The sequence below is a fragment of the Poecilia reticulata genome, chromosome 5 (genome assembly GCF_904066995.2).
Source record: "Poecilia reticulata chromosome 5, P_reticulata-male-v2, whole genome shotgun sequence".
In the NCBI taxonomy this organism is placed as follows: domain Eukaryota; kingdom Metazoa; phylum Chordata; class Actinopteri; order Cyprinodontiformes; family Poeciliidae; genus Poecilia; species Poecilia reticulata.
The window spans coordinates 22,075,390-22,101,046 of record NC_088834.1 but is presented as its reverse complement, the minus strand read 5'-3'; the positions used below and the strand labels follow the sequence as shown (position 1 = coordinate 22,101,046).

At 41.4% G+C, this 25,657-nt stretch overlaps 1 protein-coding gene across 2 annotated transcripts in view; it reads left to right on the top strand.

Moving 5' to 3' along the window:
- Positions 1 to 25,657, top strand: part of LOC103464925 (calmodulin-binding transcription activator 1) — an 89,923-nt gene that overhangs the window by 1,821 nt on the left and 62,445 nt on the right. For both annotated transcript variants that reach the window (XM_081607288.1, XM_008409339.3), the window contains exons 2-3: positions 3,853 to 3,948; positions 16,781 to 16,884. In XM_081607288.1, the coding sequence (XP_081463414.1) occupies positions 3,853 to 3,948; positions 16,781 to 16,884 (200 nt within the window). The remainder of the gene's footprint in view (positions 1 to 3,852; positions 3,949 to 16,780; positions 16,885 to 25,657) is intronic.

Sequence of the window (25,657 nt, the reverse complement as noted above, 5' to 3'; positions counted from 1 at the left end):
TTTAAGTGTCAAATTTAATTAACTTCAATATTTACATTATATATGCATGTAAACAGGATTAAACTGGATGAAGAAGAATCAATTTGGGCCTCTGCAAAATTCTACACATTAACATGTGCAGACACAGACAAATGTTAATTAGAAAATTTAGCTGATGAGCAATTGTCTGACATCAGTGCATTCATCAGCAGGCTCTGGGTTGGTCTTCAGCTTTTCATGAATGGTGCTTGTGGTTCTGTGGTTTACAACAGAACTCACAGACTGTCCAAAACTCCCATTTATCATTGACTAACTAAGTTAGTCTATAAGTATAGTACCAAATTTTAGACTGCTTCGGAATATGAAAAACTTTAATATTTAAACTCATTAGGGAGCAATTAGACACTCTGTCCACCATGTTTGTTTTAGAGCAGACACAACCAGCCAATGACTGGAGTCGAACTGGGCCGATGTGCAGGCAGATGCACATGTAAACTACTGCAGACTGCAGGGAGGGAACCATCCATGCACACAACAATTTGGAGAAAAATGCTTTTAAAGAATTTCAAGAAAATGAATTGAATCATGAATTTTAGGTGGACTAAAAAAAAAAGTGAAATAAATTGATTAATATTGTTCAAGTCATTGATTACTGACGAATCCCAGTACCAAATAATTGGTGTCTACTGCATCACAATTTGTGTCTAGCATGCAAGACTTCTTACCCACCAGGGAAAAACACTGACAACCAGTATGCTAAAATCATTTTCTATTATCTTCTTATAATACAGTGTAAGAAAAATATTTTTATAGGACTAATAAACAATAGCTAGAAGCAAGAGGCTACTGAAGAGTTATGTTGGCTGGTTGATCCGTAGTTAAAATTTGCCATATTTCTTGAGAATTAACTGGCCCAGGCAGCGAACCAAACCAAAAGAAATTCTGAAAAGTTGAAGAAAGTATGAAAAACAAAAGTTTTTTATTAAAGAATATACAGATAAATTAAGATATTTGTGAGATTTGGACATTTTCATGTCCATCCATCATCTAAATTCATGAAAATAACAAACTGCATGGGAAAGAAAGATACAAAGTTTAAATACATGGCTAAGCAGATGGGATGATTTAGTCTGTCTAGAGGTAGAAAATGACAGCAGAAAGGGCTGCAATATGGATACGAATTAGTGAATGGGTACTTCGCATTATTTACATACTAAGAATAATTAATATCCTTTCTTATTTTTTCACTTTGGGATTTGTTAGTTTGTTTTGCCCTGTTGGTTTATGTCTTGGATTTTATTACTTGATTTGTCCTGTTTTACACAACACTTTGGGAAAACTTCTTGTTTTTTAAATTTGCTTTATAGATAAACTGGGTTTAGATTTTAGAAACTGGTCTGAATTGGACTAGGTGGTTATCTTTCAGAGTAAGCCGCTCAGAACCCATCTGAGATATTCCACACACAGTTGTAGCAATACAAAATTATTTTAATGATATTTTAAAATCTCTCTATACAACTGCTAAAATACAATATAATACAATGTGAAAACTGTGAAAAGTTATTGCTCTGACCTCCTAATGTTGTAAGGCTGTCGCATCCGGAGAAGCTGCCTCAGCTACAGGCAGGAGTAATTACTGCATGAAATGTGTCCCTCGCTTGAAAACTAAAAGTAGCAATTATTTAATCAGCAACATTTAATTAGAACTTGGATAACATAACTATGATTCTTCTATGCTTTTAAACAGTTCTTCTCTTATTTCTACTTTACTTGGGACCTTCAGGTTAACCTAAGGCCCCATGCAACCAAATATACACCTATTTATGCCTCTGGCAGATTCTTATGTCATCAAGCTTTATTTAGATTTTTTAATGTCTTTAGTAAACTCTTGGGTTGTTATTGTAACTAATTTCAGATCCAGCTTACATAAAGCTATATTGAAATATGTTCTTAATGCCTACTTCGTCAGGTACAAATCACTTATACATGGTTGGAGCTCTTCTTTTCTACAGAACTCCATTGATTTTTTAGATTCTTCATATTATTAGTTATTTGAATTCAAGTACAATCCAGTTTGACTGGAATACAACACTGACAAGTTCAGCTGATGATAAAATGCAAAGTTTACAGTTATCGATTTCCAGAAACCAAGCAAGTTTCGTCTGGTCACTGACATTGCAGCAATCTCTCCTCCTAAAATAAGCATGGGGTGACAGTGGAAAACAATGCAGTTTAATAGGAATAAACTTCCAGCAGAATCAGGCTAAGTTTTAAAAAGACAGGTAGGAGACAGAGTAAAAAACAGAGCAGCACTGAGAAAGGAGTACTTTCTATTGGAACAAAAAAATTACACACAGTTAATGACAGCAGAAGTTTTGTTAGTGGCTTTCTTTAGAAAAGAAACACAGCTAAACAGAGAAGTGCTGTGCTCATGCTGATACCTTTACAACCATAAAGCGAGTAGATAAGATTAGTCACAGCAGTATTTCTTTCATTAGATTTACTTAAGAAAGACACAAAAACACACAAATGCACTGGACAAGGTGTACCCATCTGTGGGAAGAAAAGAGGCCACAAAACTCAAAGTTAATGGCAACAATAATTATAAATTATGCATGAATATAGGAGCGCTTGTTCCACAGAAAATAAACTCCTGTTAGTAACTCTTTCTAGAGTTAATATTAGAAAGTCTAGTACCTACAAAAAAAAAAACCTGCAGTCTGGAAGCAAAGTGCTGTTATATCACACAGACACATCTTTTTTGTGTTGTGTTTCAGAATATTATCCATATCTTCACTGAAGGTTTGTGGAAACTAAATAAAGACATTGAACATGGCATCAAAATGGACACCAAAGGTGGCCCAGCTCATATGAAATTTGTTACATATCACTTCAACCTAATTTGTTACTTGACCCTTTTTTAACTTATAGAACTTCTGTTTGAGATAGAGAGAGGTTTCGACGCTCTCCCCGCTAGGAAGCAACACAAAGAGGAATTTTCTGGGGGCATTTAAAATTTTTTTTTTTTTTAAGTTAACATGAACAAAGAGTATGGTATATTTCTAATGTTTTATTTGTGGATTTCTAGACTTCAAAGAAGATGCACATATGTGCATGCATGCAAGCGAGCATGCAGCGTGATGCCAGAGGCAAAGGGAAGGCCGTGAGTTGAGAGTCCCGTTGCGTGTAAAGACTAGAAACGTAGATGAGACAGAAGGCCCATGGGCAGTTCAGCCAAAAGCTCTGGAGCCTAGACGCTACCCATGTACGTACACAGGCAGACTCAAACATTTGCAGTATGAGGCATTTTTGGCCTGTGATGTGGGGAATAGATGCAATGATTTACAAGCCTCACTCATGCTGACTAAAAGCCAAATGAGTCTTCGCCATGGAGCCAGGAGACAGCCATTCAGATTTTCCATTCCCTGGCAGATGTGTGTATGTGTGTATGCGTGTGCGCGTGGGTGTGCGCGTGTGTGTGTTTGTGCGTGTGGCGCCAAACACCGGAGTGGGCATGAGAACGGCATCCACCATATAGCCGGGAAGACCATCTCCCTCCGCACTGGTTGGACTACTTTGTATCATAGCAACAGTGGTCAGGGAAACAGAGAAATGATGGGAGAGAGGAGAAACTAAACCTGGGTACAAGTTAGTCATGGAGGCAGTGCATCTACTGTGGCCAATCGATCCGGGGACACAATAGATCCAAGTTAGTGGATCCTCCCATGCACACGGCTCATGAAGTTTAGAGGCGTTAGAACGAAGTGATGTGAGTGACCGCCAAAGAAACTGAAATCTTGATTGTTTTTAAAATGTATTCTGTTTTCTCTCTCTCTCTCTTTCTCTCTTCCTCTTTTCATTTTCTTTCTGTAGGACTGAAGAAGATAAGAAACCCAGAGCGAATGGTCAGGATTGCTGTTGGTTACACAGGACACACCCCTCCTAAGAGTGACGAATCAGACGCCAACAGTAAGAGACACACAAATGCTCTTCACACAGCTTCTGCACGCACGTCTGCGCGCGAGGGTGTTTAAGTGCCACACAGGCGTTTGTCTGCAGCACAGGGTGACTGTGGGAGCAAGTATAAAAGCCTTCTGGCAGAATGATGTGAAGAGGAGGAGGGGGTTGGGGTATGAATGGAGGGAGGGGGGGGTGAACCGAGGACTCCTTCTCATCTGCCCTGTAACAGATCACACACCAACACCCACAGACACACGCACTATCTCTGTGTCTCTCTGCTGAGACTTCATTCTAATTCAGCTCTGTCACAAATCGTGTTTGTTCATGCATGCCGTTATAGTATTAGAGCATGTGCGCACACACTCATCGATACAGCAGACAGGCCCGACTCTGGCTATCAGTAGTTTATTGTCATATTTAATCTGTACACTTGGCATTATGTATCTATAATCCTCAATGGTCCTTGTTAAACCAGAAGTGAGATGGAGTGTGTACTCCGGGGCCGTGCATGTGTGTGCAGGGGGTGCAGTGGCCACGTGGCGTACGGTTGCCTTGTTGTGTTAGTGGGACTATAAGGGCAATAATTGCTTTGATTGGTTATCGATTTCAGAGGACACAGGGCAGATGTAAGTCTGTTAGGGGGGACAAATTGGAGGCAAATAAAGAGATGGAAGGAGGAGCAAACACAGGAGCGTGGTAGAAAGGAACACAGAACCGGCTGGCAGGTCTTGGACCTGGGATTGACGTCACGTCTGGGTTGAGCATGTAGAGCAGTAGCTGCATGTTAGAAAACCAGATTTGGTCATGGTTGTGGTGCTAAAGACGAGCATGCAGGGTCTGTAGGCTTACTGAGGGTTAAAAAAGTTATAGTCTCAAAACGTAAAGAACTTTTAATTAGATGCAGAATTTTGTTTGGCTGGAAGGAGCATGGCCCCTCCCCTACATGTTTCTGCATGCTTCCTGATAGCTGGCTTACGGAAAGAAAGACAATTTCATCTGTTATGGTGTCTATCTAGTGGTCCAGGTAACCTGGACAGGTAACCAGTCCATCACAAATCAACAAAGACACACTGGACAGACAACCATGCATGCACACACACACGCACGCACGCACACACACACACACACACACACACACACACACACACACACACACACACACACACACACACACACACACACACACACACACACACACACACACACACACACACACACACACGCACACACACACACACACTCACACCTAGGGACAATTGACAGTTTTGTTTTTGGACTTTGTGAAAAACATGTGCAGATTTGTGGTAACATGCAAACTGCATGCAGAAAGACCCCGACTGGGATTTGAACCCAGAACCTTCTTGCTGCAAGGTATCGATGTTAAGAACTGCGTCAGTGTGCAGCTTATATTTATAATCTGTACAGAGTACAGTCACTTAAAGTGCAGAAGAAACAACAACCTGGGCTAAGTTTTAGATTTGTGGAGAATTTTTCATTTCTAGATTTTGTAAAGCTCTGAACTGTCTGCTACCAATTTTAAAACCATTCAAAGTAATTTTCTGCCCTTCCTGCTATGGGTATAAAAGATAATTTAACAATTTTAACAAAGATAGTCTGGCATATTTTATTAGCACAGTTAATGCTTTTAGTGTATTAACATCACTTATGGTGGTAATTGTTAATGAATGTGGACCGTTGCCTTAACTCTGGTTGCCAACATTTCTAACCAGAGTTAAGGAAAAGAATAAAAGAGCAACATTGCTGTTGTACCTTCATCCATCATGGTATCTATTGATGTCCAGGTCAGTTTGCCTATTGTCCAATTCTACACAACATCTTCAAATAAGTTAAAAAAAAGAAAAAAATATTGACAGGTCTTGGAAAATGGTGAAATTTTGTTCCTTAAACGTTGGAATGAAATGATGAAAACTATATATTGACCAGCTCCCACTGAATATTTTATTTTCTGTTGCAGCAGCCTGACCAACAGTTAAGAAATTTCCATAGAATGTATTTTTTAATCAAGGAATTTTTTCTTTGTTCATTTTTAGACACTTAATTGGTGCTACAAAGAACTTAATTTGCATGTTCTTCAGTCAGGAACAATGTCCAAGCCTAAGAGTGGTTTTTGTTTTCTGTTTTTTTTTTTGTTTTTTAGGATTTTTTGGCTCTGCGGCCTTTATTTCACAGTAGACTGATAGGAAAGAAAGTTGTGAGAGGAAGACATATGGTAAAGGTCAATGGGTCAGGACTTGAACTCATGACGGCCACGTCAATGACAGAGACATGGGTCAAAGAGTGCTGTTATCGCCGTAGTGTGGAAGCACTCTATCAAAATCTGGATTTCTTTGTTTGCTATGGTCACCAGTCAGCGCTGACAAACCTGCAAATCGGCTAACTTAAGATTAGTTTATGCTTGAACTTTTAAAAGTTGGTTATTTAAAGGGGACATAAACTGAATACTGTCCTTGATGGTATTTGGACAGGGTCCGGGGTCAGATTTTGTTCTGGGAACCAAACAGCCTTGGACCAGATGTGGAGACACACACACTCACACACACACACACACACACACACACACACACACACACACACACACACACACACACACACACACACACACACACACACACACACACACACACACACACAGAAGAAACTAACCATCGCACCTTCCCATGCTGTCATGTTCCCTTCAAAAGAATCGGATGGCTTTACTAGACCTTGTTAGGATGGGAGGAAGAAACAAGTGTAAGACAAAATCGTTATTTAATGCAGAATAAAGCAAAAAAGAATAGATGGTTCTCTTTGGGATGACCGAAAGGCACGAGCTGAGGCTTTCTGAGCCTATGCTCATCTCCTATCTGTTCTCACGTCCCAGCTGGAGGATTACTGGAGGAAAAGTTTATCAGCAGAATGATAAAATTAGCATGCACGCCCATCTTTCTATCCCTTCCTTCCTCTGCTTGCTCTCCCTCTGTTTCTCATCCCCCCCACCCCTCTCTCAATCTTCCCTCTGCCCCATCTCTCTCGTATCTTCTGCCTCCCCTTCCATCCCTCCATCAAGCTGCTGTGCAATGAGCCTTTCTTTCTGTCACATTAATTTCATCGTGAAAAAAAAGGGGGGGGGAATGTGAAAATTTCCCTCGACGCCTCCTAATATCGGTGGGGGGAGAGTTAAGAGTTGCATTTGGAGCAATTTTTTTCCTCTCTCTTTGCTGAGTAGAGTTTTATAATTAACTGACAGCCATCTCACAAGGGCATTGGCTTGTTTCTGTGTTAAATATGGAGATGACAGTTTTATGAGGTAAAATATTCATCAGATGCGGGCGCCTCTTCTGTGTGATTACGGTCTAAATTGTGGTTTTTGATAGGTTACCAGTGTAATGTTTAATTTGGTTCAGCAGTTTCACTTTTTACTTGAGAATCCTGGCATTGTCGCACTTTTTTGGACTCCTTCCACCTGATTTGCAATTCAGAAAGTCATCTGCATATAGGCAGAAATTTGTCCCTCTACAGCAAACAAATCGAAATATGAAAAACAACGCACTTTAATATTCAGATCTGCTTTATTTTCTTGTGTCTCCGGCTGGTTCAGTTTTAGTGAGGAGCCAAGGAACAACAGAGGTTGTTGTTTTTTTTTTTCTTCTTTTTTTTTTGTCACACCAGTTCCATAGAGAGTCATCTCACACAACAGAAAGGAAGATTGCTCTTGTGCTAGTTTTGTTTCAAACTGGGACCCATTCTCTGATTCAGGGTTGTTAGAAACACAAGACGCAACTCTTCTGGGTGCAAAAATCCTCATCAGCATTCAAGAAATCTGCAAACGTCGCGTGTGTAGGCTGGTCCTGATCAGCGGGGGAGAACTAATTTTAAGGACAGGTTAGGACGATGATAGCATTCATGAAAGTGCTGCTTTGAAAGGGATTACAGAAGCAAGGTCAATAGTTGGGGAGGAAAAGAAAGAGAGAGAGAGACAGAGAGAGAGAGGGAGAGAGAGAGAGAGAGAGAGAGAGAGAGAGAGAGAGAGAGAGAGAGAGAAAACAAAAACGCCACTCTGGGACAAATTCGGTGACGCGTTTCCTTTGATCGACGGTCTTTTCTGCATGTGTATGTCTGTTTGTATGTATGAGCATGCACTTCTGTGTGCGTGTTTGCTGCCGCATGTGCAGCGGGCTTGTTTGATGTGGTGGTTCTGGTACATTTCAAAGGCAGGGCTGTGATGAGAATTCTTCAGAACAGCAGCGTAAAGGGAGGAGGGGGGGTTATAGCCAGGAGAGGTGGGGTCTAAACGCTGATTGGCATTCATAGCAGAGAGGCTGGAGTGCTGCTAAAAAAGAAATTAGGCTTTAACTAAGCTGCACCATTCAGCTGTTTAACTAAGCTGCTGCACAGTTCAGCTGTTTGAAATTCTGTCTTCTCAGGCCTTCTATTAATAAATGCATAATTGATTAGGTGGAGCATACGTGCCTGAACACTCTTTCTTACCGACACAAACACACACACGCACGCACACACACGCACACACACACACACACACATGCACACACACGCTTAGATACCTCCCCGTAGCATGAGACACAGACAGACTGGCGTCGACACACAACTCCGGTTCTGATTTGTAAACTTCATTTTCATCGTCGTTTTCCCAATTTGAGGATAATCTTGCCTTTTCAAGTTTCTCTTGTCGTAGGCAGACTGTGTCCCCGTGTCTCGTAGTTTTCCAGCATCCTTACGTCTCTCCTGACCCTCCACACCTTCACCAGCTTTTGCTCTGTCATCTCCCTACAGATAGATTGTAAGCCCCATCATCCTAGGAGACTCATAAATGGCTGCCCTCTACTCAAACGCCTAACAAAAACCTTTGAGGTCCCGCTCCCTTTGAGCAGCACACCTTTTGGGAACACAAACAAGGTGACACAAGTACACCAGGGGGTCGGTGTTTGTGCAGATGTACCTACTTACACAATCACCTATCCCTTTATTTACTTAATCTGGCGCAGTAGAAGTTATCTCACAGATTTTGCAGTAATGCAAAATCTCTACTTGTTATTCTTGCAGGTGCTGAAAGGTTCATTAACAAAGACAACAGCATATTAGTCATTTTCTCTGTCAATACATGACGTGTTGAGACAAAGAAAAGTACAGAGTCATTTAGTCTTTGTAGTTTGGTTAGGATTTTTTGGGAGTAATTAAAAATACATTCCTTGCTGAGATGAAAACTGATACCCCTCTATTTAGAAAATGTTTAAAGTAATAAAAATAAATAAAGAGGTGTTACATTTTCTCCAAATGAGCACCAGGTTAGATATCGCTCTGTGATACTGGAAATATATCCCCCAGGTTACCTCTTACTTCTACTGTAGAGCTCCTCAAGGTTCAAGTTTCGGATGAATATAATTTATCATTTACATTTTCATTCTAGGCTCTGTTTTTAGAAAGTATGATTCCTCAACAGGTGTCCCTTACTGAATTATGATGTTCTCATCAGGTTTACCAGGTGTGATGCACCTCTATGCCATTTTAGACATTTTAACTGGGAATAATTGTGTGGCTCCCAGTTTATTCCTCACCAGAAATATCATTAGGCCCGAGCAGCTAAGCGCTGCGAAGGCCTATTGTAATCGTGCTGTTTATTAGGCCCGAGCAGCTAAGCGCTGCGAAGGCCTATTGTAATCGTGCTGTTTATTATTAGGCCCGAGCAGCTAAGCGCTGCGAAGGCCTATTGTAATCGTGCTGTTTATTATTATTTTTCTTGTGCCAAATGAATTGGCTTTTTGGGGGCTTTATCATATTCAAAAACTCACCAAACTTGGCGGGCGCATAGAGCCCGTGTGAAATTTACGTATTTTAAGGTCCTCGCAAAAATCGCACAAGAAACGGCTCAAGGGCGCCCCCTAGAAACTTTCAAAAGACCCTTTTCTATTCACTTACTTTATCGTAGAGACTTGAAATTCGGTACAGTTGTAGAGCTCCCCAAGACACTCAGAATTTACAATTAATGTCATAGTGCAAGTATCCCAGGAAGTTGGCCATTTTGGATTGAAGTTCCGATTTTGAGCCCATTTTGGCCATTTACACACGTCGCATTTGATCGAACTCCTCCTAGGGATTTCGATCGATCGGCTTCAAACTCGGTCAGATCGTTCATAAGGCATGGCCCATTCAAAGTTATCAAATTCGTGAGTTTTCGAGTATGCTGAAGGGGTCGTACCAGGGGTCAAAGTTCACCGACTCACCAGAATGTAATAAACTGTTATATCTCTTACAAATAAACTCACAGAGCCACCAAACTTTCTGTGTGTGATCACCTTTGGATGACCTACGACACCCAGTTGTGAAATTTTGAGATTACCTAAGCCACGCCCCCTTAGAACAGGAAGTGTCATGTTTTACTGCGAACGTTCACTATCTGACCCCTTTGACCTAATCAACATGAAACTGTGTCCACAGACAGAAGACATGTTGGTGTGTCAGGGTGTCCAACCCCGTTTGGTTTGGATGCAGCAGGTGGGCGTGGTGGCGTGGCGAAGTCACCTTTAACGCCGTCTCCTTACGTTTGGCCTTGAATTCCACAGTTTAAAGCCCAGCTGCACCAAACTCACGAGGTTTGATCCTTGTGGGCCCCTCGACAGGAATCAAGTGTGATTTTTTGTGGGCGTGGCCTAATGTCTCAACAGCGCCCCCTTGAAGATTTTAAATAATCAGCCCCAAGCCATTCTTTAACCTAGAATTATGAAACTTGATACACTTGTGTATATTGTCAAGACCTACAAAAAAGTCTCTTAGAGCCATGGTCCAAACTCAACAGGAAGTCGGCCATTTTGGATCAAAGCCGCCATTTGCTGTTTTTCATAGACGTCATATTTGATCGAACTCCTCCTACAGCGTTTGACATACAGACTTCAAACTCAGTCAGCAGAGAGTTCAGACATTAAAGGTCGAAAGTTATCACAGGAATTTTTGTATGTAAAAGCATGTGGGGGTGGCTAAGTGCAAAACTTTAACTATTCGCTATAAAACATCAAAGTGACATAACTTCCACATACAAGGTGACAGCTGCTTCAGACTTCCTATGTCTCAATACTAACCAACCCTCATTACATTCTCATGGTCAGATGATGACGCAACCTTAGCTCCGCCCACTTTTGACTGGAAGTTACCTGTTTTTCCTAATGTATGTCTTATTTTTACTGAGTAATACATTTTGAATTAATCTTCTAACACCTGACATTATATGACCTGATGAGGAACTGTGATGATGAACTCTGACTCATGGGGGCGTGGCCAACTGGCTGTCTTTCGCCATATGCATAAAATTGTCTCTGAATGAAACACGCATCTTCCGATTGGCGCCAAACTGGATACGTTTGACCTGTGCTCAATGCTAAAGAGCCCAACGGCTTTGAATTGTGATTTTACTCTACAGCGCCCCCTAGACTATCCCATCATCAATATCTCCTCTCTACATCGACCGATCTACACCAAATTTGTGGTGTGTCCTCAGGGAACCATGCCGAAGTCAACGCTGCGAACTGCCTGGCGGGCGCTCGCCTCAACTCTGTGACAGCGTACGCGGTGGCAGGCGGGCGGCGGTGCTGGGTCCTCCGCGGTGGCTATAGGCCGGAGCGGCGCTTGGCTGCTCGGGCCGCTTGTTATTTTTCTTGTGCCAAATGAATTGGCTTTTTGGGGCTTTATCATATTCAAAAACTCACCAAACTTGGCGGGCGCATAGAGCCCGTGTGAAATTTACGTATTTTAAGGTCCTCGCAAAAATCGCATGAGAAACGGATCAAGGGCGCCCCCTAGCAACTTTCAAAAGACCCTTTCCTATTCACTTACTTTATCGTAGAGACTTGAAATTTGGTACAGTTGTAGAGCTCCCCAAGACACTCAGAATTTACAATTAATGTCATAGTGCAAGTATCCCAGGAAGTCGGCCATTTTGGATTGAAGTTCCGATTTTGAGCCCATTTTGGCCGTTTACACACGTCGCATTTGATCGAACTCCTCCTAGGGATTTCGATCGATCGGCTTCAAACTCGGTCACATCGTTCATAAGGCATGGCCGATTCAAAGTTATCAAATTCGTGAGTTTTCGAGCATGCTGAAGGGGTCGTACCAGGGGTCAAAGTTCACCGACTCACCAGATTGTAATAAACTGTTATATCTCTTACAAATAAACTCACAGAGCCACCAAACGTTCTGTGTGTGATCACCTTTGGATGACCTACAACACCCAGTTGTGAAATTTTGAGATTACCTAAGCCACGCCCCCTTAGAACAGGAAGTGTCATGTTTTACTGCGAACGTTCACTATCTGACCCCTTTGACCTAATCAACATGAAACTGTGTCCACAGACAGAAGACATGTTGGTGTGTCAGGGTGTCCAACCCCGTTTGGTTTGGATGCAGCAGGTGGGCGTGGCGGCGTGGCAAAGTGACCTTTAACGCCGTCTCCTTACGTTTGGCCTTGAAGTCCACAGTTTAAAGCCCAGCTGCACCAAACTCACTAGGTTTGATCCTTGTGGGCCCCTCGACAGGAATCCAGTGTAATTTCTTTTGGGCGTGGCCTAATGTCTCAACAGCGCCCCCTTGAAAATTTTAAATAATCAGCCCCAAGCCATTCTTTTACCTACAATTATGAAACTTGGTACACTTGTGTATATTGTCAAGACCTACAAAAAAGTCTCTTGGAGCCATGGTCCAAACTCAACAGGAAGTCGGCCATTTTGGATCAAATCTGCCATTTCCTGTTTTTCAGAGACGTCATGTTTGATCAAACTCCTCCTAAAGCGTTTCCGATACAGACTTCAAACTCAGTCAGCAGTGAGTTGAGACATTAAAGGTCTAAAGTTATCACAGGAATTTTTTATGTCAAAGCATGTGGGCGTGGCTAAGTGCCAAACTTTGACTATTCGCCATAAAACATCAAAGTGAGATAACTTCCACATACAAGGTCACAGCTGCTTCAGACTTCCTATGTCTCAATACTGACCAACCCTCATTACATTCTCATGGTAAGATGATGACGTAACCTTAGCTCCGCCCACTTTTTACAGGAAGTCACCTGTTTTTTCTACTGTATATCTTATTTTTACTGTGTAATACATATGGAATTAATCTTCTAACACCTGACATAATATGACCTGATGATGAACTGTGATGATGAACTCTGACTCATGGGGGCGTGGCCAACTGGCTGTCCTTCGCCATATTCATGCAATTGTCTCTGAATCACACACGCATCTTCCGATTGGCACCAGACTGGATACGTTTGACCTGTACTCAATGCTAAAGAGCCCAAAAGGTTTGAATTGTGATTTTACTCTACAGCGCCCCTAGACTATCCCACCATCAATATCTCCTCTCTACATCGACCGATCTGCACCAAATTTGTGGTGTGTCCTCAGGGAACCATGCCGAAGTGAATGCTGCGAACTGCCTGGCGGAGGCGTGCCTCAACTGTGCGAAAGGGTACGCGGTGGCAGGCGGGCGGCGGTGCTGGGTCCCCCGCGGTGGCTATAGGCCGGAGCGGCGCTTGGCTGCTCGGGCCGCTTGAGGCTCCGCGGAGCTTTAATTATGATTCTAACGTAAAATAAATTGGCTTTTTGGGGGCTTTATCATATTCAAAAACTCACCAAACTTGGCGGGCGCATAGAGCCTGGTGAAAATTTACGTATTTTAAGGTCGTCGGAAATATCGCACAAGAAACGGCTCAAGGGCGCCCCCTAGCAACGTTCAAAAGACCCTTTTCTATTCACTTCCTTTATCGTAGAGACTTGAAATTCGGTACACTTGTAGAGCTCCCCAAGATGCTCAGAATTTACAATTAATGTCATAGTGCAACTGTCCTAGGAAGTCGGCCATTTTGGATTGAAGTTCCGATTTTGAGCCCATTTTGGCCGTTTACAGACGTCGCATTTGATCGAACTCCTCCTAGGGATTTCGATCGATCGACTTCAAACTCGGTCAGATTGTTCATAAGGCATGGCCGATTCAAAGTTATCAAATTCGTGAGTTTTCGAGCATGTTGAAGGGGTCGTTCCAGGGGTCAAAGTTCACCGACTCACCACAATGTAATAAACTGTTATATCTCTTACAAATAAACTCACAGAGCAACCAAACTTTCTGTGTGTGATCACCTTTGGATGACCTACGACACCCAGTTGTGAAATTTTGAGATTCCCTAAGCCACGCCCCCTTAGAACAGGAAGTGTCATGTTTTACTGCGAACATTCACTATCTGAAACCTTTAACCTAATCAACATGAAACTGTGTCCACAGACAGAAGACATGTTGGTGTGTTAGGGTGTCCAACCCCGTTTCGTTTGGATGCCGCAGGTGGGCGTGGCGGCGTGGCGAAGTGACCTTTAACGCCGTCTCCTTACGTTTGGCCTTAAATTCCACAGTTTAAAGCCCAGCGGCACCAAACTCACTAGGTTTGATCCTTGTGGGCCCCTCGACAGGAATCCAGTGTTATTTTTTGTGGGCGTGGCCTAATTTCTCTACGACGCCCCCTAGAATTTTTTAAATAATCAGCCCCAAGCCATGCTTAAACCTAGAATTATGAAACTTGGTACACTTGTGTATCGTGTCAGGACCTACAAAAAAGCCTCTTGGAGCCATGGTCCAAACCCAACAGGAAGTCGGCCATTTTGGATTAAATTCGCCATTTGCTGTTTTTCACAGATGTCGTATTTGATCGAACTCCTCCTACAGCGTTTAACATACAGACTTCAAACTCAGTCAGCAGAGAGTTCAGACATTAAAGGTCTAAAGTTATCACAGGAATTTTTGTATGTGAAAGCATATGGGCGTGGCTAAGTGCCAAACTTTGACTATTCGCCATAAAACATGAAAGTGACATAACTTCCACATACAAGGTCACAGATGCTTCAGACTTCCTATGTCTCAATACTAACTAACCCTCATTACATTCTCATGGTCAGATGATGACGCAACCTTAGCTCCGCCCACTTTTCACTGGAAGTCACCAGTTTTTTCTACTGTATGTCTTATTTTTACTGAGTAATACATATGGAATTAATCTTCTAACACCTGAAATTATATGACCTGATGAGGAACTGTGAGGATGAACTCTGACTCATGGGGGCATGGCTAACTGGCTGTCCTTCGCCATATGCATAAAATTGTCTCTGAATCAAACACGCATCTTCCGATTGGCACCAAACTGGGTACGTTTGACCTGTGCTCAATGCTAAAGAGCCCAACGGCTTTGAATTGTGGTTTTACTCTACAGCGCCCCCTAGACTATCCCATCATCAATATCTCCTCTCTACATCGACCGATCTGCTCCAAATTTGTGGTGTGTTCTCAGGGAACCATGCCGAAGTGAACGGTTCGAACTGCCTGGCGGAGGCGCGCCTCAACTGTTCGAAAGGGTACGCAGTGGCAGGCGGGCGGCGGTGCTGGGTCCCCCACGGTGGCTATAGGCCGGAGCGGCGCTTGGCTGCTCGGGCCGCTTGTTCCTATTACATTTAACTGAAAATTTGCAACATCTTTTCTTAAATCGGTTATATAAAATACTCCCATGTCCAAACAAATTTGAAAGTATGCATGCTTCAGTAGAATGTCCTACTTTTTCCAGATGACCTTATATACATTGGCCAGGGGGGTGGGGGGGGAGACTTTTGAACGTAGGATTATCCGACTACAGATCAGACCAGTTCAGCTGAAGTCTGGTTGTGTGTAGTCATTGGTCGAGCAATTTATGCATCTCTTGATCAAATACATCACACTTTCAGTCTTACACGGTTAAATTAACCCAGACAAGTGGAGGTAAACTGATTTTACCAAGCTGTGTTTTTGTTCCCAATCCCTATTATTCTAGATTGTGCTTCACTGCCCCCGAAGACTGGGAGTATGTCCAGAGACATAATTTGAACTCAGAATTACACATCACCTGCCCTAAGCCTGTGACTATCCAACTCTTGCACAGAAATAGTTTCCTCGCAGGAGCAGCTATTTTGGGATTCTCCACTCCATTACCAAACTGTCTGTGCAACACTGTGGGGAGAGGACTGCTTTTAAAGTGGATAAGAAATGCCCATGTGATTGGCTGGGTGTTATATTTACCAACCCCTAATGCACAGATAATGTATGCTAATGGGTCTGCCTTAATCCAAAATCTTTTTGAGAGTAGATTCATGGCACACCTCCACCTGATGTCCCAAAGTAAAAGCACTGCCTTTCCCTCTGCACACTTAGCTTTGGATCAGAATGAACTGTTTTTGTGCGCTGACTCACGGCACGCAGAGAGATGTCATAATAACGATTAAGATAGTGTTAGCAATACTTATTCATTAGAAATAACCATAATTGATTAGTAGAAAGCAGCTGGGCTTCTCTTTTGGTTCTTTGTTACGTTTGATCTTTTCATGCAGGAGTCCTTTTCTCTTTCGCTCATTGGTCTATTGAGGAAGTGCGATTTCAAGAGCAGAAAAGCTGCCTCCAGCTCAAGAACTTGGATTACCATGACCTGGATGACTCAGAATCGACACAGACAATTAGTAATAACATGCTTTCAGGGGAATTCACACTCTTAGCCTGACATTTTCAGTTGCTGTTATGCTAAAAATTCGCTAATAAATTAGAATTTATTAAACTAATTAAAACTGTTGCTTTATGAGTCAGATTTCTTTTGTTTTGGAACAGTAAAGTTTCTTCTTATTGTCACATCAAGATGTTATTAATAATACACATTAATATTTTGTAGTGATTTTAATCAGTCAGCTCACAGATTGATATTTCTTTCTCTTGCATATCTTCATTTAATTCACCTAATTTTTCTTCTCCCCCACTCGCCCCTTGACCCCAGATGAGCCAGGCCAGCTAAAGATCTACCTTCCCAAGAAGCTGCTCGAGTGTCTACCCAAATGTTCCTCTCTGCCCAAGGAGCGCCATCGCTGGAACACCAACGAGGTGAGAAAGAGGCACGCTTGAACGGGAAAATATCCATGACATGGCAATGAGATGAGCTGGTTCTTTTTTATTTGTGGATGACTCATATCTAAATGATGGCGCATTAAGAAGCCAAGCGGAGGTAAACAAATGCAGTGGTGGCTCTTCAGTGTGAGATCCTAAATTGGAACAGTGGGAGGTGAAATAAAGTGGAGAGGAAGATTCCTGTATTATAAAGTTTGATAATGTTAATCCGAACAGCTGAAGGTTTAAAGCTTCTGAACTTTTGATACAGTCAGAGTCAGACTCTGCTCATACTAGCACAGGTGTTTTTTTGCTAAATTAACATTTCCTGCTGGGTCTGCACCTCCTGTTGATCCACATGTGCACTGTTTTTGGTTGTTGGTAAAAAAAAAGAAAAGAAAAAGTGACATTTTTAAAAACGCTTTCCGTCTGTTCAGACTGATAGATTGTTCGGTTTGGTGTCGCTATTTAAAACAGTGAAATGAAAGCTATGGTAGATCTGTGAGTTTTCAGAGTCTCCTCCAATGATCTCACACATTGCCTCAATAATTACATAATAAACTGACCACATTTCAGTGTTTTCATTTAACCTTTTTGACAGTCTATAGTTCACTTCCCTCTGTCCTAATTCAGCTAATTTGAAAATTAAAACTGTATTTTCTGATAAAAGGTCAAGAATTGCAAAAGAAAATGGCTTTACCCAGACAGCATCACGATTGGCGAATATCATGATCCAGCCATTTCTGGTCTTTTCAAACCATATTCTTTAAGAGCAACGTTCAAGTGGGGACTGCTCACTTTTTTGGTTTTTGATACATGAATCATATAACATGCTGGTCTGTTCTTACTTTAGCTGCACTCTGTTCCTAAAACTCTTTTCAGGGTGATATGCTGCTAGATCGTTGCATCTCCGGTAGTAGAAATTTAGGCAGCTACGCTGCTTTTCTTGACGCTAATCTTGGGCATCAGTGCACAACACAGTATCCGGTTAAGATAAGCAGTGATAGCAAAAATGTGCTGTTTGAATTTGAGATTATAAAATGTATATGATAACTTGTCCAGGGAGGAGGAAAAAGTCAGGCGGAGAAATGTTGCAGTAACTCTGTCATCAGGATAGTCTACTGTGGTAATGTAAAACATACCTCCTGTCATGGTTGTAGATTGAGGTTACAGGTAGAGGCAGTGAGTGAGAGTTGGTGAAAGTTTTAATGAAAAAAATAAATAAAACAAGAACTTGCAAACAAGGAGAACACGGGGAGCGAGTGCGGGGAGCAGAACAGGGACCAGGTACATTCAGATAACAGGAAGAATCCAGCAGTGAGTGAGTGAAACAAAGCAGCTAAAAACAAAGGAGCTTGATTACTGACAAAGATCAGGTGGCTGATTGGCAACAGGGTGCAGGTGAGAGAGGGAACCAGGCAGGCATGCTGAGGGAGAGAGAAAGAGTAATGTCAGAGGAAGAGGAGAGGATAGAAGAGGAGAGGAGAGGAGAGGAGAGGAGGAGGAGGAGGAGCGCTAGCACAGGATCTGGCAAACCATAAATCTAAACACAAGGAATGAACAACAGATCTAACATAGACAACAAAGAAAAGACTGATCTAAAGAACAAACAGAAACTAAGGCTGATCACAGATAAACAAGAAAGTTAAAATGCAAACACAGAAAAACCAAAACAACCCAAACAGCCTCAGGATACGACACCGCCATTGAATGGAAGGAGCTGAAATTCTCCCTTTTCTCCTCCATAACGGTTTGTCTCTGTTTTTCTTTTAAAAATAAAGGATTTCGCTGCACAAGTTGTGTAGCTGTCAGAACTGTGCAAACTTTAAAATCCCATCTACATTTAGTGTTTTGGCATGTCATTTGGCCCATAAATGTGGTGGGAATGGAAGTCAAAAAATACTGATATATTTATAACCTGTAATTTCACTTGGCCAGACACAAAATGACCTGTGATTGCTGCTGCTAATTATCACGGGTAAAAGATGAACGTTTGGAGAGAGCTGATGTTTAATATTGTTATCCATAGACTCCAGCAAATATTTTGTACAGACAGTAGGTTAAAGAAAAAGCTAAAGTAAAACAATGCATTTTCTTACCTGGGAAACCTTATACTCACAACCAACGTCTCAGGTCAACTGGTCCGGCTGCTGAGCCTCCACAAGAATCATTTATTGCAGCTGTCGCATTAACTGCTTTGTGTCCTATTCCTGCAGCTTTGGGTTGTTTTCTTCCCTTGAAGCCAAGACTTTAGTACTTTTCTAATCTCTTTATAATGTTTCACACAGAGAGAGTGTTTATAGTTGGTAAGAACGGATCTGCCCTCTTCACTTCTTGACCTTCACATAGAATCTCAGGGAAAGTAGGAGTTCTTACTCCATATGTTTTCTGTCCTGCCAGTAAGCAGCCACACTCCCATCAACATATTCTAGTCAGAAAGACGTATATTTTTTTCCTGTTTTCTGATTGTATCGACGAGACATGTTCTGTGGTTCGTGACGATTTGTGCCTTTATTTGTGCCATAGCGAGGGCATGGTTCAAAAGTTTATTTATGTCAGAGAGAAAGTTAATTTTGAAAGTACTGATTTGCTTTAAAAAAAAAACAATGGAAAAGCTGAATGTGATTTATTTATTTTTCATCTTTGAAGTTTTTCTGGCTTTAAAATTTGATGAAATACACTTTTAAAAAGGGATGAAATGCCAGACTGAAGTGGAAGTGGAGATATTTTGTAATATTTTGATAGGCATAAATAAGGTTGTCTAACTGCAATTAACTGGTTCCAAGGCTTTATGCCCCTTTTTTGTATTTGAAAGGACATTTCTACTGCAGTGTAACAGGCTGTCCCCATAAAAAAGGGGAAAGTTATGCTTTTCGCATCTGATTTAAAAACATAACTTACTCAGAAATATGCATATGAATTAGGTAATGCCTATGTAACTTAAGGGCATATTTAAGGTTAAGTCAATGTTAACCAAAATTTAGAGCTTTATTTTTCTCAGAAACATATGCCTACCACTCATTATTATTAGGCTGTCCCGGGGCAAGGTCAGTATTACATTAGATGACTGAAGTTCTCCCTCTAGTTGAGTTGTTGAAAATACAGTAAGGACAAATTAGCTTGGGACAGCTGCTTCATACTGCCCACATCTGATGCAGAGCTAAGCTACCAAGGTGTTGAAATCTTTCAAAGAGTTGCACGTCTCTGCAGACTTAAGCTGCTAGCTTGGGAAAAAAATGTTTGATGGGTGGAAATGGATGTGAGCATTCATTGTCAACAGCTCCTTGTTTATGCGTGGCGCAGCTCTCCGCCGGTGGTTTGCTCCGCGCGCTGTGATGTGGTCGGCCTCCGCTCAGACATTTTCTTCATGTGCCGACATTGCACTCCATTACGGATGTGTGTTTGTGTTATTGATTACCAGGTCTGGCATTATTATGCAATGCAAAGCTTATTTGGCCTGTGGTTTTTCTTGCAGGAAAAGTCATTACATTTTTCATGCTATCCATCTTAATGAAGGTCATGCTGGGAGTTAAGCATGCAGCCTTTTGAACAGAGCGTTCACATGGATACATAGCGTATGATAGGGAGCAACAAGACCACAGTTGGTTCGAGACCTTCACTTGGCAGCACATCTAAGTCCAGTTGCAATAGCTGCTTAAGGAAATGAACAACGGCCTTGCTTTGCGCTCTCCTTTAACCCGCTGTTCTCTAGTTCCTCACCAAGTTAACTCTCTCTTCATCTCGCTACCATTCCTCCCCCACCACAAGCTCACAATCACCACCCACCCCTCTGTCTCTCTCTCTCTCTGATGAGGAGATACACACTCGGTTCAGGGGGAGGTTGGGGATCCCTGAGCGAATTCCTTCAAAGCTCTTCTTCCAACCAGGGATAAAGTTTCCTGCATACTTAAACACTCAATTGTGTCTTTTTTTTTCTCCCTCTCTGTTTTCTGTACTTTTTCAGCTTGAGTTTTATGTATCCATGCTGTGCGTGTAGTGCATGTATGCATTTCAGTCTGTGTTTTTTTTTTGTTTTGCCTATATGGTTCATTCTTTCTCTTTCTGGGATGTAGAACTATTGATCATAGCATTTCTATCTATCTGTTGCCTTTGTGTTCTGTGTTTGTTTATAGTATCAGAGATGTTATTTACCTGCTATAAAAATAATTTATTAAACAGGGATGGAAAGAAAAAAAAAAATCACACATCTTTATTACAGAAGTCAGTATTTTTATTTTGTTCCCTCAATAAATTGCAATGGTAGACATACGATGTGGGACGTCCACACCAATCAGCTGTCAGCTGCCAAGTCTGCTGTCACATTTGAAGCTTTCAATTTATTTAAGCTGTGACATCCGCTCAGTGTGTGTGTGTGTGTGTGTGTGTGTGTGTGTGTGTGTGTGTGTGTGTGTGTGTGTGTGTGTGTGTGTGTGTGTGTGTGTGTGCGCGAGTGTGTGCGTGTGTGTTAGTGTCTGTGGGTCCTTCTATGTGTGTGTATCTGATTGAATAAGATACAGTTCTGGTGCAGACTCCAGATGATGCTCATGTGTGTTAATGCGACTGCGACAAATGGCGCGTTGAGAATACCAAGTAATTACTCAGTCCACGGAAACCTCCAGGTGTTTGTGTGTCCAGCATGTTTGCTCCTCTGGGTTTTCTAAAGAATTATTGGAATTATAAATCTTGTTTTGAACAGGCTCTTTTTTTTTTTTTTTTTTTCCTAAAGTGCCCTACAGAAGTGGAAATATTCTTGTTTTGTGTGTAGGTCAGGCGCATGCCGTGTGAGTTCTCATACAAAATACCGGAGTATAATGGCATTAACAAACGATTTAAAACAAAACTGCACAACCTGATCTACTGTTTTAATTAAAACGACACAACTATGATTGATTTAAACTAATTAACATTTATTTATTGATTTTTCTCTGACACTTAGAAGTAGGCAAAAATATAAAATAAAAACCTTCTAAAGTTTGTCGTAGTTTTCAAATGATTATTGTGGAGGACATTAACTCATTGATGTAATTTTGCTCTTTTTAAAGTAACACCAATATAAGAAGAAATCATGAATAATAAAATCCTTTGGTTCTGGTTCATTAGTTACACCCAGGCCTTATACCTGCCTGATCTATAGAATCAGGAAATCCCTCCAACAGAGCATGTCTGACAACGTGAAGTAGGCTGAAGTATTACAAATTCCCCTTATCACCAAGCATGGTAGTGTTAGTGTGATGGTGTTGAGCTGCTGTAGCAGCAAATAATGAGAGCGAATCTCCTGTCGTTAGTTTGTTACTATAAAAAATAACATATTGGATTTATGCAGAAGGATAATAATCCCAAAGACACTAGCAGGGCCATTTCTGAATGACTCTTTACAAAAGATGGGTTTGGGAGTGGCATAATCAAAGTTTGGACTTAATTCTGATTGAGATGATGTCACTTTAAGCAGGTTGTTTCACACCCTCTGCTGTGGCTAAATTATAACAATTCTGCAATGCAGAATGGATCAAAATCCCCTTATAGTGATATAAATGACTACTCATAGTCATGCGATGCAAATGATTGATGGCAATTGTTGCTGCCAAGAGGGGCTCAACCGGGCAATTACTTTCATCACTTAGGGCTGGGTTGCTTGGAAAACATTTTCCCTTTATTAAATAAAATCATCATTAAAAAAAACAACTGTATTTTTATTTACACAGGTTATTTACTCAGATTATCTCTATGTCAAATAAAAAAATTCTTTCACTATCTTAAATATTAAGGTGTGATATAAAAGAGAAAAACAGAAGAAATCAGTAGGAGGGAAAATATTTTGTCACAGCATTGTGTGTGTGTGTCTGTGTGTGTGCGTGTATGAAGAAAAGAATGTAATATATTAAGAACAATTTGTTTTTAGATGAGAAAGCTAATGATTATGGCAAACTCTGTATGCATGTCTTTGTTGTTATTTTTGTCCTTTATTTAAATTAAAAAACAGTGTGAATGTGTTTGTGTGTGCACTGCTGTTTTCATGCAAGTGTGTACAATTACATATGGTTCTTTGATATCTGTTTTGTTACGCTTGGCTCCCCCTGACACCTTGGTCTCTTATGAGCGCTGAGCTGTGACCCCATAGATTTCTTTTCTTCTTTTCTTTTTTCTCCATCCACTTCTTCTCCCCTCTTCCGTCCCTTTCCTTTGCTCCTTCCTCTCATTCCTTTACTCTCTCTCTCTCTCTCTGCCTTTTGTGTATCTACTGATGTGTGAAATTATTCTGGGATGGAGGGATGGATTCCTCCCTGAAGGGCTGAGCGGAGGCGTGAGCCTTTTGTTCAATAATAGATTGGGGGTGTATGTGTATCTGTCCATGGTAATAGACATCGGACAAGTTTTAGATAACAAACCACACTCAGGTGGATACACTGATGATGGAGGCGCTATACTTTGAAGGCATCTGGAATTTCTTTTTGCTCTTTTTGTGCAAGTCTTTCAATAAAAAGCAAATCAAACGTCTTTAAATGTTGCACAAATATAAACTTTTTTTCTCCCCGCTTCTCTTGTCACACAAGGCGCTGAAAATGTGTGATTACCCTCGTGGCGTTACTTGACATCCTGATTTCCAGAAGTCAGACACAGATGAATAGGATTTTTTTTTTCTTTTTGAAAGAATAAATTAAGAAACATGAAAACAGACACTGCACAAATGTGCATATCATCATGTGGGCTAATGTGCACTTTAAAGGCTTCGACTCCGGAGCGTCTCCCACTATGATGCAAATGATGCAAGTCTCAAACGGGTCGACGCACAGACTTCAGCACATCACACATGCAGGAGACAGACGCCCGTCTCCGCGCCACATGTTGCTCAGATCTACGGCGAGAAACAAATGAAGGAGCTGCTGTTATTTTGGCAATAATGAGACATGTAATGATATGCTGTGAAAAATGTGCTGCTCCCTCAGAGCGATTGTTCTCAGCGCGTTGGCTGCTGTACGGCAGGCTTAGTTGATAGTTCACACACGCTCGTGTCTGGCTCTGCTTGCATGGATGACACCAATATGACTGAACGAGAAGCGGATCAAAAATCATCATATATACATTTTGGGACCAGCGCGGCTACTCTTGTCTGTGCGTGTGCATGGAGGGGTCGGTGTTGCCATGGCAACAGATTATGTGAGATATGCACGCATTCTTGGGCTAATAGTATGATCGATGATACATATTTGACACAAACCCCACTCATGATTTTTTTATTTTTTTTTTGCAAGTTAGCTGGAGGCAATATAGGGAGACCTGACAAACCAGCGCACCTGCTTGAGATGCCAATCATGCGTGACAGTGGAGACAAACAACCGGCGAAGGACAAAAGCTCCGCATCACAAGTAAAAATGTCACGAACGCGCTCACAATCACCTCTGTGTGCTGCTGCGTCTTGTGGGAGCTGCAATTCCAACACTAAACAAAACTCTTAATTTATTATCGGCGTCAATACTGCTGGTTGTGAGCTATTAAACAGATGGATTAAGCTGAATATGAATACAAAGTAGTCCCATTTTTGGGCTGAAGATACAATCATTTGCAGGAATATTTATAGCACTTCAACTTTCCCACATCTTGTCACATTAAAATCACAAACTCGTATGTATCTGATGGAGATTTCAAGCGATAAATCAACATGAAATACTGCCATGCCGTGGAGTAGAAGTAAATGAGACTTTTTTTTGTTTTGTTTTTACCAATAATCTAAAAAGTGTGGTGTGCATTTTTATTCAGCCTGCTTGAGTCAAAGGTTTTAGAACTGAAAATGAGCTTTTCTCTCATTCTCCAGAACAACAAGACTGGGTGGAGAGCATAAGTGCATTATTTTTTTTCATTAAATGTAATAGTGCCATTTTATTTGTCTTAATCTAAGCCATTCCATCGTAGCTCAATTTTAAGTGTTTTGCACCAGGTTACCTTTAATCAGCTCTGATCAGCGTCACTTTTCTTTCTGGAAAAAAGCTTCTCCACAGTATGATCCTGCCACCACCTTGTTTCCCAGTTTGCAAGGCCTGATGAGGGTGATGTCTAGTGCTTATTTCTCTATCTCATACAATTTTACAAATAGGCCCAAAAAATGTAGTTTGGTCTCATCTGACCACATCACCTTCTTCTACATGTTTGCCCAAGAACTAACATGTTTTTCTTTCAACAACGTTTTTCTGCTTATGTATAGGACAGATTTATGGAGAGTGATATAAAACACTTGTAGATACTCTTTAAGGATAGAACAATTTTATTTCCTGAAGTGATAAAAGCAAAGTTCCCTCTGTCCCAGAAATTTCACACTTCACCAGAAACTCCAGTGTAGTTTTCATGTGAAGTCATCTTAAGGCTCTCCCGCTGTAGCATGTCTCAGCCTGGTAACCATGGCGCTGTCAAATTCTTGACCAATCACCACACAATAAAAAAATGTTCTCCCCAGATTACGTGTTGCAAACAAACTGGTAGATCCTAAAAGATGCCATTCTTTTATTGCAGTCGCGGGAGAGAGCTGGAGGAAAAAAATACTGTTCTCTCAGGTATTTCCAGGCCGTATTTGATGCCCTGTCAACGGATTCTCCAACACCTGTCGTGCATCTCTGCGGCTCCTGTAGTGGGCTTCTTGGCTGCTTCAAAGGTTAATGCTTTCCTTGTCTTGCTTTTTAGCTTAGGTGGACGGCCATGTTTTGATTTGTTTGCAGTTGTGCCAACAAACCAAGCAAACCAGTTTTGCATGATGAATTGAACAGTGCTTTGTTAGATTTCC